We start from the raw sequence: 18241 nt of genomic DNA, 5'->3' as shown, positions 1-18241 counted from the left end.
ATCTTGTGGCCCCGACGAGATAGCCAATGAGTTTTTAAGGCGTTATTGTGAATGGATGTCACATTTCTGTCTAGAATTTTTGCAATATCATTCCGTATCGGAGGTGTGCCAGAAGATTGGCTCCTTGCACGCATCGTACCTATATTTAAAGCGGGCAATAAGTTATTGATGGGAAACTATCGGCCTATTTCCATTACATGCTCCGCGTGTAAAATGTTGGAACACATAATATCGAAACATCTGGTTGAATATATAGAAAATAACAACTTATTCTACAGTAAGCAGCATGGCTTTCGCCAACGTCTGCCAACGGTGACGCAGCTTTTTGAGATGTCTCATGCTTTCGGCGTCGCCATTAACAACAACGAACAAATTGATGTTATAGCAATTGATTTTTCGAAGGCTTTTGACCGCGTGTGTCACATAAAACTTATTCAGAAATTGTATAAACTTGGAGTCAATACACAAATTGTGAAATGGATCCATGCGTACCTTACAAATAGAAAGCAATATGTTCAAATAGCAGGCGAAAGATCATCCTCATTACCTGTTTTATCCGGTGTACCAAAGGGTTCGATTTTAGGACCAATTCTGTTTCTATTATATGTAAATGACATTGCTAATGACTTGCATCCTAACATTAAACTGCGTCTATTTGCGGATGATTGCCTTATTTACTGTCGCGTTAAGAATGTCCAGGATCAAGTGTTGTTGAACGAAAGCTTCCAAAGAATTTATGACTGGTGTGTTACGTGTGACATGAAAAGTAATTTCGATAAATCAGCTTACATGACTGTATCTGACAAGGAAACCCCGTTGCTTTTTTCTTACAGAATAAATAATAGCCCACTTCAACATGTTAGTAAGCTTAAGTATCTCGGGGTTACAATCATGCACAAGTTGAATTGGAACGCACACATCGAAAACATTTGTGGTTCTGCTCAACGCAAACTCGGTCTGTTAAGGCGAAAGTTGAAAGATGCTACACCCGAGGTAAAGCTCAAGCCGTACAAAACAGTAGTACGGCCTACACTGGAATACGCATGTATAGTCTGGGATCGGCACCAAGTGGGCTTGATAGATAAACTGGAACGAATTCAAAGACTAGCCGCAAGGTTTGTCTTTAATGCTTATCAAAGGACGCAGTCTGTAACTGCGTTATTATCTCGTGCCGGTTTGCCCGAACTGGCAACGCGCAGAAAAATAGCCAGGTTGAAATTCTTGTACCAAATGTATCACAATAAATTCTATTTGGACTCCAGACTATACTTGCGTCCCCCTGGACGAGTGTCCCCACGTACAGGTCACCCTCATGCTGTAATGCCGTATGTGCCGCGTGTTGATGCCTTCAAATTTTCCTTTCTTGGGAAAACTATAGTTGATTGGAACAAACTTGACGCAGATGCATTTATCGAAACGCCCACAACTGAATCATTCGAGCGTAAACTGTCATGTGTTTGCTTAATGCATTTTTTGTTTATTGCGGAACTGGTGTTACGTGTTTGTGGAAACGTTTTTCCCCCACCCCTGTAACAGCCCGCAAGGGCTAACAGTATTGGAAATAATAAATAAATAAAAATAAGATAGCCAACTATACCGTTATACGTGGGAATATTGCTTTAATGAAAGAAGTTGTCGTTGCTCGGCGAGAACAGTCCCGATTTGCGTCTTCGTTTCTTGTGATATTCCGTTCGTCCGCTGTCTTAGTTCCTAATATGTTTTCATTGACTGTATATTTATGTGCCCGCTTGAGTCAGTAAACAAACACTTGGCCCGATCCAACCTGTGTAAGATTATAGTTACAAAAAATTATATGACAACAGGAACAGACACAGCAGTCACAAACATGAATGTGCGCGACACAGTAAATCGTAAGTGCATGCATCGGCCAGTGCTTGTGGCGAACCTGTGCTAAATAAGCGACGCCGAATTATGAGAACGGCTTCCTCATTCGGTTCCATGAGCCGTCGGTATACTTTCGTGCTGTGAGGAATCTAATAAAATTACATGACGCTTTCGTGACGCTCGCAAGCTTCTTACAAGAGCCTCTAAGCTGTTCGAAGAAAAAAGCTCCCCACAAGAAGTGATAAGAATCCCGCTTTATCGAATACATTGCAAAATTTGCACATTTCGACGTCTTTGTCAGACGCCCACTGGTACCAAGAATCTGAACGCGAAGGTGCAAATTCATATTTCCAGATGACTCAAGCTGTGCTTGGGGAACTGGACAAGCTGAGCCAGGCGCGGCTCATTATGGAAGTATCTCACGTTACTCATCACAATGAGTTAATTAAGTCGGACTGTTACCTAAACCCACCCGACGGACCATGTACCGCCCCAAACCTATAGCTGAATACCCTACTTTCGCCAGAAGTATAGCTTCTTGGCGGCCTTTCTTTTTTTCATCTGCGTGCGCTTTACCTGTCAGACCGGCTCTTTTGTTTTGCCAAGGCTTCAGCTAACAGCCATTGCGTACTCGTTTTGGAACCAATGCTATCATGTTATTATCATTATTATTATTTGCTTTGAAAGCGTATGTATACACTTGACAGGAAAGGGAAAAGCGGGGAGCGGGCTCGCAACTGCCACCGGAAGGGACAGTTGCGCCTGCCTACTTTTTCAGAAAGAAGGTGATATTAACGCAGAAAGGGAAGACAAGAAGAAGGGGAGGAAAGAGGAAAGAAATAACAAGATGACCAATCCCAAAGAATAAAGCAGCACACACACACACACACACACACACACACACACACACACACACACACACACACACACACACACACACACACACACACACACACACACACACACACACACACACACTGTACAGGGGAGGTATTCTGTAAGAATGCACCTAGTGGATGTGCAGTTCGTCTGCCGTTGAAGTTCTGATTGGCTGGGCTGGGTTGCGCGTGCGCAGCAGCGAGGCGCCGCAGCCAATCAGCACTTCAGCAGCAGACGAAATGGACATGTCCACTAGGTGGACTCTTACAGAGTACTTCCCCAGGTCTCGCACTGTAGGGCCTGTCACTAAAGAACATTAAAATAGAAGATATAGTTGTCCGAGGTCCTCTCAGACAGACGCGAACCTAAGTTAGTTACTTCTAGAAAGGTAAGGAGTACGCAATGAGCCTGATTGCGTCGAGACGCACAAACACAGGGGTACAAATATTCGTCCGGTGTCATACACCGCAGGCCAAGGAGATGATAGTCCCTCACTGGCGAAGTGCGCTGCGCACTAAATAGCGGGACACTCCATTATCAGGTGCTGAAGTGTCTCGCAGCAACCGCAAAACGTACACGATGGACTGGCCACACGTCCCTGTCGGTATGAACGTTCGCACACGTTCAAACACCCAACGCTTAGTTTGAGTAATTGTGCTTTAGCGCGACGAGGCAAGCCTCGACCGCGAACGCGGGGTGGGAACGTTTCATTTGCGACGCGCTGGTCTGGTTGCTGCTAATTACAGCGGGCAGCAAGAAATTATGAGCGGCAGAGGTGGGGAAGCGTTGCTCAGCTAAGTAGTACTAATAGTACTAATAGTAGTAGTAATTTATTATAGAGGAGGGGGGGGCAGTTGCAGATTCACCCGAAAGGGGAAGCATCGATTGCGATATCAGTGTAATAGAGTTATACAATGTGAGGATAGTAGCTTTATCGGCCGTATAAACTTGCAAGGATTCGCTTGCTAATTAAATTAACAAGCATGGTGTCAGCGCGCGTATACAAACGTGATCACGTCGCACTCGATCAGCGCGGGCGCTGTTAGGGTTGGCGTCTGGCACCACGTGCAGAAAGGAATTTCAACCGACCATCTATCACCCTGCCTCGTCGAAATGAGGCGTGACTTCGCTTGCTATGGTTGGCGTCTCGCACCTCGTGCAGAAAGAACTTTTTCTCACCCGACCTTCTTCCACCAGGCCTCGTCGAAATGAAGCATGATTTCCTAATTCGCCATGACCATTTCGAGTGTCTGCCGGTGTGGCGGAAGCCCCGCAGTGTTCAGGCCTTTTTTGTGTGTGTGTGTGCGGCTTTAGAGGGACCCGTTACTCGAACGGCCAAAAAGGGAACTTCCACGAACCAGCAATGCGCAAGGGAGACGGATAAGCGTCTACAATTCCAGGAGGCGGGACGGCCTCCTCCTTGCAGCTGGCTTTCGGTGCCGGTCACGTGACATCGACGGAAGCAAGATCCCTCCTCCTTGCAGCAGACTTCCGGTGCCGGTCACGTGACGTCGACGGAAGCAAGAGCCCTCCCACGATTGTAGAGAGCCTATTTAAGGGGCTCCGAAATGTACTTTTCATCACTTCATGCTCTTCCCATTTTCTTTCACCAACTTTTGAATAAACCGTGCAAGTTTCGCACTAGAAATCGTCTCGCCCTTGCTTGGTCGCCATGGTCTGCCAGATGCCTGCAGCCCGCCGCCAACGCCGCGCTACCCACTAAGTAACGTCGGTCGAGCATTGATAGGCAGGCGCCGCTACAACTCGGCAGCAGTACGATACGCTACCCTGGAATACGCAACAGCACTCGCTCTAAGAACGCTGGCGTGATAAAGCGCGGCAGCACCAGCGAACGAAGTGACCTTCGTGCTGTCTATCGCTTCAACGCAAACTGAGCGGCGAGAACGCAGCACGCACAAAGGTACGAGCCGTCGAAGCACCTAGACTCTGCCCTTAAGAGGAAGCTTTAGCTCGGGTGCTCCTATCTAAATACATGTAAAAGGAGAATTCGTTTTTCTAGGCAACCACTGCACTAAATTTGACGAGGTTTGCTGCATTTAAAAGAAAAACTTAAAATCTAGTGACTGTTGGTTTCGAATTTTCGATTTAGGTCGTCAATATTTTATAAAAATTTGGGAAAAATCGCAAATTTTCAGAAAACGAAACTATCAAGTTTACAACTCCGTAAGTCAGCAAGAAAAAATGATATCGCAATTCTGTGAATTGTACCTGATAGCACATCTAAAGCGGACAAAATTGATAAAGTTACACATGAACCTCAAAAAATGGGGAAATGTGTAATTACAACTTTTGCAGAACCCTCGTAAACAACGTAACAAATTCACGTAAGATGTAAACTGACATAACAAATTTGTCCGCTTTGAATGGTCTAATGGATGCCGTTTACAGAATCGCGATATCTGTAATCTGCATCTTTTGATGCAGAGCTATTAGTTTGTAAACTTCGTGCTTCTATTTTTTTCAAACGTGTGAATTTTTGAAAATCCTTTTAACAAAATTCAAGCCCTAAATCAAAATTCCACTTCCAACAGTCACTAGAATTTAACTTTTTCTCTCAAATGCAATAAATTTCATTAAAATCGGTCCAGGGGTTATCTCAGAAAAACGTTTTTGCGTTTTTACATGTATTTGAATAGGCCGCGTCGGAGTTGGGCCCGAGCTAAAGCTTCCTCTTAACGCAGATCGCTTTCAGGATATGGTGCGCGCCGCCGCGAAATACGCAGTACCCTGCCCCCCCCCCCCCCCCTCCCTCTCCCCGGAACCTAGCACGCGATGGAAGACGGCGGGCTTCTCTCCAGTGTTCCTACCTTGCGCGCGCGAGATTGAGCAGCAATCATCGGCTCCCCTCGCGCGGTCCCGATTTTTATTAGCCATAACATAATGAGACGCCAACAAACAATTTCGCGCTCCTCGGTTAACCCCTTTTCCTCTCGTTTATTACATAACGAGGGTCTCGAATCCGGCAACATTGAAGCCTTCAGGTAGCATGTGTGGGTTTATTGACCGCTTGCCTTCACCCAAAAAGATCACGTTTTCGCGACGCCTGCGGCAGAAAGGATGTTCCACATCCGCCGCCAAGGTCTGTGAGTGGTGGCGCTGGCTAACATTCCCAGGGTTCTACTAGGAAACATGAACGCCCAAGAAAGTGGATGGGGAGACGGCGCCGCGATAGCTCAATTGCTAGAGCATCGCACGCGAAATGCGAAGGTTGTGGGATCATTCCCCACCTGCGGCAAGTTTTTCATCCACTTTCATTTCCAGTAATTCATCGTTTCTTTATTTCATTTATTAAGCACCAGTAATTTCCCCTATGTTGTCCTTAGTGTCAGTGTTTGCTGGCGTATTATAATGTGACTAATAAAAATCGGGCCTCTTGGTTTACCCCCTTTCTTCTTGGTTGTACTGGTGACTGGTGAGGCACACTGGGTCTTGATGATATGGCCCGCTGCTGTAGCTATCTGCCGATACATTTTAATTGAAAGTATTATTTGCCTATTGCACCTTGAAGTAGGCAGTTCAATATGTGTCCATCTTGCACGATGTGCCATGGTGGTGGGCATAGCGACAGTGGTGGCCCTACTGCTTGCTGGTGAGCGTCATACCAGCCGCAACCATCATCATGACATCGTGATCAAGTCGTTGCCTTCATGTTGAAGCTGTTCTCGCTGAAGTCATACTTTCAGTAGCGTCCCCGGCAAAAGCCGTCGGCGCATTGCCAAGCTTGTCGTGAAGACACCTTGTTGTCGTCACACGCAAGCTTGCATAGAACAAACAATTGTATGCTTTACACGGACGCCAACCTAGGCTACAGAGCAGGCTTCCCTCAAAATGCTTTGCACAGCATTGATTCCCCGAAGTACCTGGAGGCTGCACAATTTTTTAACAAGTAGTGATTGAAAGCTCGACACTCATCGGAAGTCTACAACACAACAGGGCGACGCAGCCGTTCTTCGCCTTCGTTTTTTTTTTCTCTTCACTATATATTCACTGGCAAGTCCGTTAGTTTAGACAGAACGCTAAGTGCACGCCTTAGGCATACACTCAAGCTCAAACTGTCTTTTCGTGTCGTGGTATTTCCGATGCGCCTGTCAATGCTGTCTTATCGGCCGTTGAGTAAAACCTGTCAGCAGTGACTTTAATTTTTATGACAGTATTACGCTCTCCCATGTCTGAATTTTTCCAGTAACGGTGAGGAAAAAGATAATGCAAACGAGTAAATAGAGAGAATGGTGCTCGTAGAATATTCGCGCATCCAACCTAAATGTGCACACCTATGTAAGCAGTTTACCTCAGTATAAACGAAATAAGTAATTGCGGTAAAGGGCTAACTCTACTTTGCCTTTTTATACGTTTGCCACTCGGAACGTGGATATACTTTTAAAGAATATTTTTTTCTAAGAAGAGGTCAACTGGCTGTTGTATGGGAAACTAAAAGTGCATTGCACGTTTGTATTGTTCTTCGTCAACGTTTATTTTGGGATGACATTTTGTAGAGTAGTGACTATTTTTACATCAGTGCATGTCATGTGTTCGCTATTTTTAGACGTTCATTATTTGGGACTCCTTACTAGCCGGAACTTGCTGCTTTTTATGCAAGACAGCACTTCTTGAAACATTTTCTCCTCCGCGGACAAAGTATAGAGATTAGAAAATTGCGATCTCATGAGAAAGTTGCCTGTTCTTAACCAATTAAACATCATGGCTACGTTAAAGCAAGAATGAAAAGCAGAAAACAAGAAAGCAGGGAGGGTACGTACTCTAGAAACCTTGCAACGGCGTTCTTCGTGCATTTCGAGAACTCTTTCGTAGTAGGTGGAAAGGCGTACGGGTACATGAGAAAATTCTCATTTGCAGGACACCCCCTTGATATGCCGGCGCCATCGTGATTAGATCCTAGCCTACAAGAAAACGCACGTTAGCGTCTTAGCACAGTAAATTGTGGTAATCACCGTTTATTCTTAGGCACATGAACCCAAAAATTTTCTGAACACTTACTTGTAATCGAAATCTCACATTTGTACGAAGTGTCGTAGTTGATTTAAAGGGCCCCTCACCAGGCCCCATAGCAAATTTTGTTATACGCTGGAAGTTGTTACGTGTCCCCTAGGGAGCGTTCTGCCGCGAAAAAAAATTCAAATCGGCTCATTATTAGCCGAGACAGAAATATTTCAGTGCTACGAGCCCATGATTTCAACAGGCGGGCTCCACTGCCAAGCAAGACGCTCTCTGCACTCGCCCCGTCTAGCCTTCGCGAGCGAAATTCCTTCCCTGCGTTCTCCCATACCAGACCTCGAGGATCGCGTGACGCATACGTCACAGGCCCCGCCTTCATTTTTTTTTCTCCTCGCTTTTTTTTTTCTGCGTACGCATTTCCGCTGACCGCGCCGCGCGCGACCTGTTGTCTCGTTCGCGCAGCGCACGAATTTGGGCGCTGTGCACAAGGAAACATGACTAGCGGTATGTTTCAGTGCTACACGAATACTGAGGCTGAACAAGCGGATCGCAGAGCGTGATCACGCGCTGGAACATGGTAGAAAAATGGCGTAGTTTCGGTACCTGCGCACGTGACCTCACGACCGTTGGAACAAGCAGACGAAGCGGAAGTACATCTCTCGTGCTTCGGTGCGAAGTAAAGCAAAAAAACACGCAGACATTCCACTTGTGTGTTAATTTCTTTAAGCTTTAGTTCGTCAATTCAAGCGACATATCGCACAGATAACAGATGTCTTGAATAATTAACGAAGTCATGTGTCACCACGAGAGACGTCACACTGCGGACACGACTACGTAGGCGCAGAGGCACGATTACGTCACCGTCGGTCTTGGAGCAAGACAGGGGCGTTCGGGTTGAAATTTCAAATCTTTCCGCGGCGCGTAGCGATGTAATACTTTGCAGACATGATTGTCCTCGCGCAATCTATGCTCTGCGTGTGTCAGCTCAATATGACCAGACTTGCTGAGGGGCCCTATAATATAATAAACTTTAATATTTATATTTTTTGTTTAACATATCGTTTCTGACGCAACAGCCGAATGTAGAGTGCAAAGTAGGTAATTTCATCGTTTTCTTTTTTTTTCTTATTGTGAGAGCATTCTGAAGCAGGGGTAGTCATGCTCCGCGAATTGCACATGTCGAAAACTCTTTTACCAACGCCCTCCTTGACTTCGACTTAACCGAGGCGAGCGGCAAGCACGCCCGGTGGCGTCTCGATTGGCTGCGCGGGGTGACGTCATCACCTCGACACGCTTCAACACATTTCGCCCCCCCCCCCCCCCATCCGTGTTACGTTCGTTGATTGGGCCTTGCTGCCATCGGTGCTCTGGAAGACAAAGACCTCGCACCAGAACGGCTCGTCCCAAGTCGCTTACTGACGCGTAGGTCGCCGAACGACGCCGCTGCGCAGCTGAGACTGCCGAGCAGAGTGCCCAATTTGAGACAAGCCACTCGCAGCTATGCAAAGAAATTTTCAAACCACTTGTTATTTCGATCTGCAGGCTGTACACGTTGCGATAGAAACCTTTATCAACTTTCCTAACTTCAACGAAGCCCATTTCTATGCTGACAGCCTCGGCGCAGTTAAGCATCTCAAACAAGTAACGAGAACGTTGCGTATTTGTGAGCAGAAACACAAAATACACAATTCTCCAATTTTGCAGCGGATGCCCGCCATCTACATTGGACGGGCCCTGGGACAAAGACAATTCGCGAAAGTGTTCTTAAATGTGTCAAATAGAACAGGGATCAAATTGAAGAGTGTGAAAGATGGATTTTGGCTAACGCATTTTATAAATCACTGTTGCAGTATCTCTATGAAATAGGCCTTCTTGTTTTTTTTTCAAATTCTCTATTTCCTCTTCGATTTGACTACACATCTGGTGTTTGAAGTTTAAATAAATTCTGAGGCCGCGTGTAAGTGCTCACAAACAAAGAGTATTATTACTTATGCTGCTATATTTAACGTCACCAATTAAATCTGATTTTAAGGTCCCCTTCGGCAGGCTATTAATGCAATCTAAAATACTCTTTCCGCAGCGAAACTGTTGGCACGAGCACTGTTTATTTTATTGCGGATACGCTCGCCTACTTTCAAGAAGCCACGACATTCTGTTGTGAATATTTTTCCTTAGTGAGTGAGTGAGTGAGTGAGTGAGTGAGTGAGTGAGTGAGTGAGTGAGTGAGTGAGTGAGTGAGTGAGTGAGTGAGTGAGTGAGTGAGTGAGTGAGTGAGTGAGTGAGTGAGTGAGTGAGTGAGTGAAAACTTTGCTGAGCTTTAGTAATTGTGTTTTCTGCGGCTGGGGCGGATTCTTCAGGGGAGTCTTCCTTCTTGTGTCTTCACCAGAGGTCTTCACCCGCTGCTCCGTCCGTCCTCTATCGCAATGGTCGGCTGCCCTCAGTCCAGGGTGCCGCTGGCCTCTGCAGTTCGTCATGCACGCCGCACTAGACCTAGCTGTTCTTCGCAGCGGTTGCTGGACAGCAGTTCCTCCCATTGCTCCGGACTTTGGTGTGATATGATTGGGACTACGTCAGTTTGTTGACATGCTCATGCATGTTATGTGGTATAATGTGAGTTTCTCATCCCATCATGGACATTTGTCCTTATATAATGCGGGGTGCATTTTACTTAGCACGTTGAGGTTAGGGTACGACCCTATTTGTTGTTTTCTCCATGCGACAGCTTCTTCTCTGCTAAGGGATTCGTGCGGCGGGGGGTACCACTTCCTGCTGCCTCTGCACTTGTATAGAATGGCCGAGTACTCTCAGAGTACAGGCGTGGGTTCCTCAAGGCTGTCGACTTTGGACGCTCGGTAATTAGTGTACTCTCCAGCTATCCTGTCCGCCTCTTGGTTCCCCGCCAGCCCCACGTGTCCCGGTATCCATACGAGATTGTGCGTGATCGCTTCATGTTGTTCTGTACTGTTTGTTGTTGTGCTTTACAGTCTACTGAGCAGACTATACGGAGTGCTTGGTGACTGATTCTACCATGCAAGTAGCTGCGGCAGGCTGTTTGCGAGTCCGGGAGTATTGCTATCGACTGTCCGATCGGATAGCCTTTCGCTGCCACTAGAGGAACGGCCATTTCTTCAGCCTCGACTAGCATGCAGTTTTGTAGCGAAACGCTGGTTCTCTCTCGTAGCGTCGAGTCCACCATCGTTGCTACTGCATTTTTGCTTTAACCTTGTCTAGTGTATACGGCTGCGTGCACATACACCGTTGTCTTTTGGAGAGCGTAAGTTTTCTGGAGATATTCGGCCCTTGCCTCCCTGTGACCTTTATAGAGGTTGGGGTACATGTTCCTTGGGATTGGTGCTATATTAAGCATGCTTTGGTCCTCGAGATTTCCCTTATCTGCTCAACGTAGCCGAGTCTCTGGAGGAGAGCTCGGCCTGTGGCTGTGTGCTGTAGCCTGCACATTTGGACCGTGAGTTGTGCTTCTCTTAGTTCTCCGAACGTGTACTGAAGTCCCAGGGCTAGGAGTTTTTCGGGTGAGGTGTTTTTGGGCAGTCAGAGCGCAGTTTTGTACGCCTTGCACATTATCGAATCCGCCTTTTGTATTTCGCTCTTGACGTGGCTGGGATATGGGAGGCTGTATGTCATTCGGCTGACCACCAGACTTCTAACTAGATTGAGTGTGTCTAGTTCTCACAAGCCATATGGTGTCTGTTCGAGACTCACGTGATCATGCGTGCGACATGGAGTTTTGATGCCTTTAGTAGCTAGCATAAGGGTGAGGGAACAGCGCTTGTTTGACAGTAGCCACATCCCGAGGATTCATATGATTGTCTTTTCGGGTATCGGTATTTCTTCCAGGTAGACTTAAAGCCGCAGCTCTTCATTGGTTGGGACGGTTCAGTTTTGTTTTCTTCTCCATACTCGTAGGAGCTCTGATTTTTTCGGTTGCGCGCGCTAGTCCTCTTTCTTTAGCGTAGTTTTCTACACAGGTGGCCGCTTTCTGTAGCCTCTTTTCTTTTTCACTAAGTGAGCCTGTGTTGGTCCATATGGTGATGTCGTCGGCATAAATGGTTTTGAGCGCTGTTTAGGTGGCGAATGTTTCTCAATGTATCTATGTTTCGAATGTTTCTCTAATGTATCAGGTCGTAGAGTGCGGTCCCCGTTTTGTTGATTGTGTCTTTTTAGTGCGGACACCACCTCAATAAGCACTTCGCGGAACTCCTGTCGAATGTTGGCGCACGCGGACTGTATCTCGCGTCTAAGGCGGGTATCCAGAGCCTGCATCTTAGCCTCCAGTTCAGAACAAAGCTGCTGAAGCGCATTCATGTGGGAGCTCTGTGTGGTCTGTGAGGGTGAAGTGGAGTGGGGGACGGAGATGTAGAGGAGCGTAAGAGCAGGGGAGGACCCTTCGCCCAGCTTACCTCCAGAGGTTCCGCCGAGTTGTGCTCGGCCTTGGAAGTCTTGGGTTTCTGGCTTTGTTCTCTCGGCAGCTGGTCCGCCCGGGGTGTCTTCGTTGGTGTAGCGTTCTGTGGTCATCCGTTTTGCTGGTGGCGGGCGTGACTCAGTCCTGGAGCGGATGGGAGAGCGGGCCTTGCTTCTTGACGTCGCTCAGCACCGGGACCTTGATCGGGACTTCCTACCCGGGTTTGGGCCTGCCAGTGGTTACTCGACCATGGGTTAAGGATGAGGGTGTAGGCTGATAATTAATTTCGTGTTGTTGTTATTGCTGTTGCTGCTGCTGCGCCTGCTCCTGCTGAAGCATCTTCCGAACTCGTTTCTTGTTGAAGAGGGGCCGAACATGGATGGGGCAGCCCGCGTCTATGGTGGGGTGATCGCCCCCGCAGGAGCGGCACTTGTGCAAGCGGGAGTGTCCCTGTACCGACTTATCAACGCCGCATATCTCGCATACGATGCGGCCCGGTGTGGGGCAGTTGTCAGAGCGATGTCCCAACTGTAGGCAAACTGTGAAGACTTGCTGGAGGGGACGATGTGCGTAGCAGCGGTATTCGGCGCCGTAGTAGCGAACGTAGTGAAGAACCTGGAGTCCTGCGAAGGTGAGGAGTGCCGTGTTCGATTTACCCATCACACGTGCCTGCAGAACAGTGAAACCCGACGTAATGAGGTGATCCATAAGTTCGGACGCGGTCGTTCCCGGGTCAACACGGGAGATGATTTTATTACACGAGTTGTCGGGCGCCGCTATGTAGACCGATATGGCATAGGGGCGCTGGCCCAGGCGAAGGTGTTGGACGCTGTACAGGTTCAATGCGATGTGTTCATGCGGCGTGCATATCATGGCAAGATTCTGTTCCGGGCGTAGGCGAAAAACAAGCCGATCTACTTCAGCCGGAGGCAAACCTGCGGCCTTCCCAATGGCCCGGCTAAGGGTGGGACGAGCCCACTGTTCCAAACGTAGCCCTCCATGTGGACGCAGAATGGCCTTGTAGTCGTGGAGGGGCAAGGGGGTTGCCGCAACATGACGGGCCGACGCAGTTGGGTGGTCTTGACTTCAATCTGGCTGGTCTTCGTGTCTTGGTTCAGCGTCGGGACGCGGAGGTCCGTTTGCGTGTGGCGTATCCTTTGGACCAGCACCCATGCACAGCCATCCTCGTTGGATCGGGAAGTTTCGTCAGTAGTCGTGGTCGTGACCAGACTCGCGTCCATCGCGTCTTCAGCAGGCGCGATCACAGCGTCCGTCGCAACTTTCTTGGTTGGAGCGTCCTCCATCTGGAAATGGAGGGCTTGTGGGCGCCAGCGGCGTTCACGGAATAAAAAAAAAAAGTTGAAATGTACCGGAGCTATAGACCTAGGCAGCGATATTGGCTAATATTTTGAGAACCTCAGCTTTACACGTGCTTCGATGTCCACCCAGAAGAATCCCATGGCTGTATAATGCCAAATTTGATCGCCCGCGGCATTGCCATTTAGGCTGACCATGTCACAGCGTTCTCAATGAAGGGAGGTGGCACAGTTCGCGGATACCATCAGTCATTTCTTTCAATGAATTTATAAACTACACACACGCCCTATGGCTATAAATTTTACCGCGGCACGACTTCTTCTGCAGTGCGTTTAGGTGTTCATGATTGACACCGACTGGCTCAAGAGTAGCATTTCGGACGGCATAAGCGCTGGATATGTTGGAACCACGGGACTCGATACATACGAATGTGCTACTTCGTGGGCTGTGGCCTGCACTGCAGAAAACTGCCCAGGCTCCTCCCTTATGATGAGTACTTTCTGTTTAGAGCAAGCTCCTCCAAGTATTGTATGCCCTGTTGGCGAAAACGAGAGAAGAAATTGTTTTACAGGATTGTCACGCAATCTGTTTTCCGGATCTACTATAGAATTATTGAGACAAAGTGAAGGATGAGTAAAAAGTATAGCGGGTTAGAAAACTTAGGTACATACACTGTGCACCCCAGAGTTCTCATGTGGAACTTCGTTTGGGGGGCATAAAAATTCAAGCAGTTTAAACCACTTACAGCATTAGCATGCAATCTTATAACAATACCGGTTTCGAGTTGCCCATAAATCATAACTGGAAATGTTACGAAGTGGCAAAAATAAGACTTATTGTGAAATACATTAGCGCATACAATGACCAATGTTCTCACAGTAAACGAAAGAAGCTTAGACAAGCGTTCACATCTGACGGCGTTCTTTAATAAGGAAATCCTTCATGGTTTTTAACGCACAATGTCACTTGTGACTTGGTCCCAATGGTAGAATGCGAAAACTAGAGCTCAATGGAGAAGAAAACAACTCAAAGAACGTATATCTGCCTTGTGACCACCAGCTAATCACAAAAATGTATATAAGCATCCTCGGTATAGCTCGCAGAAATCTGGAAGCTGTTATAGGCGTTACCTAGGACAGAGTGGGAAGAGAAATTAACAGTGCTCTTCTAATGAGAAGCATTTTCTTTCTATCTGATATAACACGCAAGTCGCTATTGATCATTTGCATAACACGACCTTTGTGAGAAATGCGTCATGACTGAGCTCGTGAAAAATCGTTAATTCAAATAAAGAGCTAATGACCATAGATATCGTTAAAGTTTTCCCCAAGAAAATCTTGCCCCAAGTTTTTACACTATTTATTGTGGAAAACGTTTTGGAAGCGAGAATGACCATTTCATGAAAGCTGACGGAACTAAGCAGATAAATATTCATCCGAATGCTCTTCAGCATGTTAATAACAACATCGATCCCAGCATTATCTTTAGGACAGAGAGAAAGAAAAGCGTTTATAGTTAATAAATCAAGAAAGCTAGCCCCTGTGGTGCTTCAGGCGAGGTGCCTGGATTAGGTCGTTTTGCTCGTGAACAGGAAGCTTCCCTTTCAGCGCAGTTTCACACAGAGACAAAAAGAAATCACATGGTCACGGGTCCTGTGAATATGCTAAATTAGGTTTAAAAAAATGGGGTTTAGCCAGGTATTCTTTCACAGATACGCTAATGTAGGACCTCGCGTAGTCGTACAGCAATAAACACTGTTCAGGGGTGACAAATTAGGACGGCGCCGCCTAATCGCTTGGCGCAAATATTTAAGCACGATGATGTAGAAGTTCTGGTTAGAAGTCAAGTAGTCTCTTCAAGCTGCTAGCATCAAAACAAGCGATCGACATTGTTTTCTTTTTTTGTGTGTGTCTGTGTGCCTTTGGTTGCTTTTATGGTCGTCGCTTTCTTTAAAGAAAAGTGAACCGTCACTTCACCGAGCGGCGCTTTGTCGCTTCGTTTAAGGGTCATACTGATAGCAGCAACATTCATTTCCAACGCTGATGCCGAGCAGAAATGGCGGGTCTCTTCTGGCTCTTTCTAAATGTTCAGCTGGAATTGTTCGTCTGCTTTCTTTTTCTTCTTTCGTTTTTTGTTCGTCTATCAGTGGGTGATGGGGGATTTTTTCATTCGGTTCATAATCATCATCATAGTCATCATCATCCTAATCAGCCTATTTTTATGACCACTGCAGGATGAAGGCCTCTCCAAGTAATTTGAAGATTGCCCCTGTATTGCACTAGCTGATTCCAACTTGAACCTGCAAATTTTCTCATTTCATAGCCCCACAATTTTCTGCCGTGCTCGACCGCGCTTCCCTTCCCTTCGCCCCCATTCTGTAACCCTAATGGTCCACTGGTTACCTGCCCCACGCATTACAAGGCCTGCCCAGCTCCGTTTCTTTCTCCTAATATCAACTAGAATATTGGCTATTCCTTTTTTGCTCTCTGATGCAAACCGCTCTATTCATGTCTGTTAACGTTACGCTTTTTTCCATCCAACGCTCTTTGCGGGCCGTCATCTTGTTTTCGAGCTTCTTTGTTAACATCCAAGTTTCTGCCCCACATGTTAGCACCGATAGAATGCAGCGATTGTACGTTCTTTTCTTTTTCAACGACAGTGGTAAACTCCCAGTCAGGATATGGTAATTCAGTTTAAGTTTCCCTAAACTATAATATTGCGTAAGATATGGTGGCACGCCACTATTGTTCAATTTCAAATCTTCCGATATCGTTCGCACAGTAACACGCCGGTTTTCATGCTTCGACTGCCTCAAATATTTGATATTTGAAGTGATATGTAACGTGGACGAGTGGCGGAATACGGGCACGCCTGTACCCGAATATTTTCCTTCTCGAAGCTTTCGCTGCTATTGAAAGACACGGCTTCCATGGTGTGTAATCATATACTTGCTGAAGAGGGCTGCATGTGTCAATAGGTGTTGCACGAACGCTAATACAGAAATCACTGATAGCTAAACTCAGAATTCGAGTGAGTCGTGTTACTCGCATGACTGCCAACTAAATGGGCCAACAAGCCGGACAGTGGGCTGATATACACAGCGCCGTCACAAGGTGAGTAGACGGAAATCCTTCCAAAGTTGTGTATACTCTTAGAACCATAGAAAGCGACTAAATAACACCAATTACTTGAGTGTTAATACTGGGAAAAGAAAAAAAATAGTCAGTCCTGCAACCTTTCTGACCAAGGGCTTATATGCTAGACACCAATTCAATAGACATACTATTTAATTGTACTAGCGTAACGTCGCATTTGTCCCTGCCGTAAATTGCGCATCGTTTAGTTGGGAAACGTTAATTTTTATTCGCGAATTCCTGCCGCACTTACTACGTTCATTGCAAATAACCACTATTATAAATATCAATGACCTGATATGACGTAGCGTGCAGTATTCATCGTACAATCTCCTCCTGCGGCTGATAGTCGTATGCGTTACGGTAAATTAAGTCAAATTTAAGGGTAAATTCTAGAGTATATGACATGAATACATACATAAACACGTAATCAAAACTGCAGCTTAATTCTTCTGTGGTTTCATTCAGAGATAGAATCTCTTCATGTTCAATTCCTGCCTCTGTGCCGGATTTCTAAACGAAACTTACAATTTTACTACACACTCCTTTGAAACGAGGCTCTGAAATGTCTTAACGTTGCTTACTTTTTCGGTCGACTACCGGTCACTTTCTCGTTACCAAAACTATTCTCTCCCTTTTTCTTTTATTTTTCAAAAGTTGTGTTGCCTGCCTTCCAATTGCCTGCTATCCTTACACGTGCTCCAGTTCTCCAAGAACATAGGATCCAGCTTTCCGGAAATTATAAAATCGTAAAAAAATGCGAATACATACCATCGATGTCAATGTATCCGCCACCACTTCCATGGCCGACCATGTGTAGCCTAAAACGAAACAAGGCATATGCTGTGTGGTTGCAACCAAGGTCGCGAAAATAGCCACAGACCTGCGCGGCACACGCAACACAGTCAAGAGTGTAAGCTGGAGGGAGACCATCGTAAGCTGATTGAAGACGGTAACTGCAAGTAGTAAGTATATTGGAAGTGTTGTTTTTATTTGCATACGTTTATGGAAACACACTCGGGTGTCTTATATGTTCGAAAAAGTAGGTTGAGGAGGACATGCAGAGGGGTAGTACGGGTGCTTCGATGTTTTTAAAAACGAAGTCCAAACAGGAACCGGTACGCGAAAAGCTGCGTTGTGTATTTGACCCAAATTCCACGCCGAGGTCTTCTTTCACAGTGTACGAACCGGACGTTGTTTTTTTTCGTTCATTTATTTACCCTAAAGGCCCAGCTTGGGCATTACATAGGGGGGGAGAGCAATTGATATACAATATACAATGATATACAATATACATTGTAAGTCGAATATTCTTATATGAAGTAGTACATGCTATACAACCTTTACATCACTTCTAATTCGACATCATACGCCAATAATGATTAAATTATGCAAACAATAATATGACATCTGAAGAAAGGCAGGAAGAAATGTTAATGCTATTAATTCAAGAATGTTTCATTAAGTGCTTGTTTGAATATAATATGGTCAGTTATTTCAGCTATATTACTTGGGAGATGATTCAATTCCGAAATGGCATTCCATTCCTTCCATTCCTTCGTGTTTACATTGAAATCACCGGTAAGAATTAGGGGCACATCGTGTTGGGGAGCGAAGGTATGTGTCAAGAAGACCCCAATCTTCCCACGTTGAGCACCTGGATACACGTACA

General features: G+C 46.2%; 1 protein-coding gene across 2 annotated transcripts in view; it reads right to left on the bottom strand.

Moving 5' to 3' along the window:
* Window positions 1-1655: 1655 nt before the first annotated feature.
* Window positions 1656-18241, bottom strand: part of LOC139057903 (venom metalloproteinase antarease-like TfasMP_A) — a 57037-nt gene continuing 40451 nt past the window's right edge. For both annotated transcript variants that reach the window (XM_070536687.1, XM_070536688.1), the window contains 4 exons: window positions 17341-17390; window positions 13862-13970; window positions 7503-7643; window positions 1656-1783 (listed from right to left, as the gene is read on the bottom strand). In XM_070536687.1, the coding sequence (XP_070392788.1) occupies window positions 1711-1783; window positions 7503-7643; window positions 13862-13970; window positions 17341-17390 (373 nt within the window). In that variant the 3' untranslated portion in view covers window positions 1656-1710. The remainder of the gene's footprint in view (window positions 1784-7502; window positions 7644-13861; window positions 13971-17340; window positions 17391-18241) is intronic.

Source organism: Dermacentor albipictus, chromosome 3 (genome assembly GCF_038994185.2).
Source record: "Dermacentor albipictus isolate Rhodes 1998 colony chromosome 3, USDA_Dalb.pri_finalv2, whole genome shotgun sequence".
Classification (NCBI taxonomy): domain Eukaryota; kingdom Metazoa; phylum Arthropoda; class Arachnida; order Ixodida; family Ixodidae; genus Dermacentor; species Dermacentor albipictus.
The sequence above is the reverse complement of the archived record's forward strand: the minus strand, read 5'-3'. Positions and strand labels throughout refer to the sequence as shown.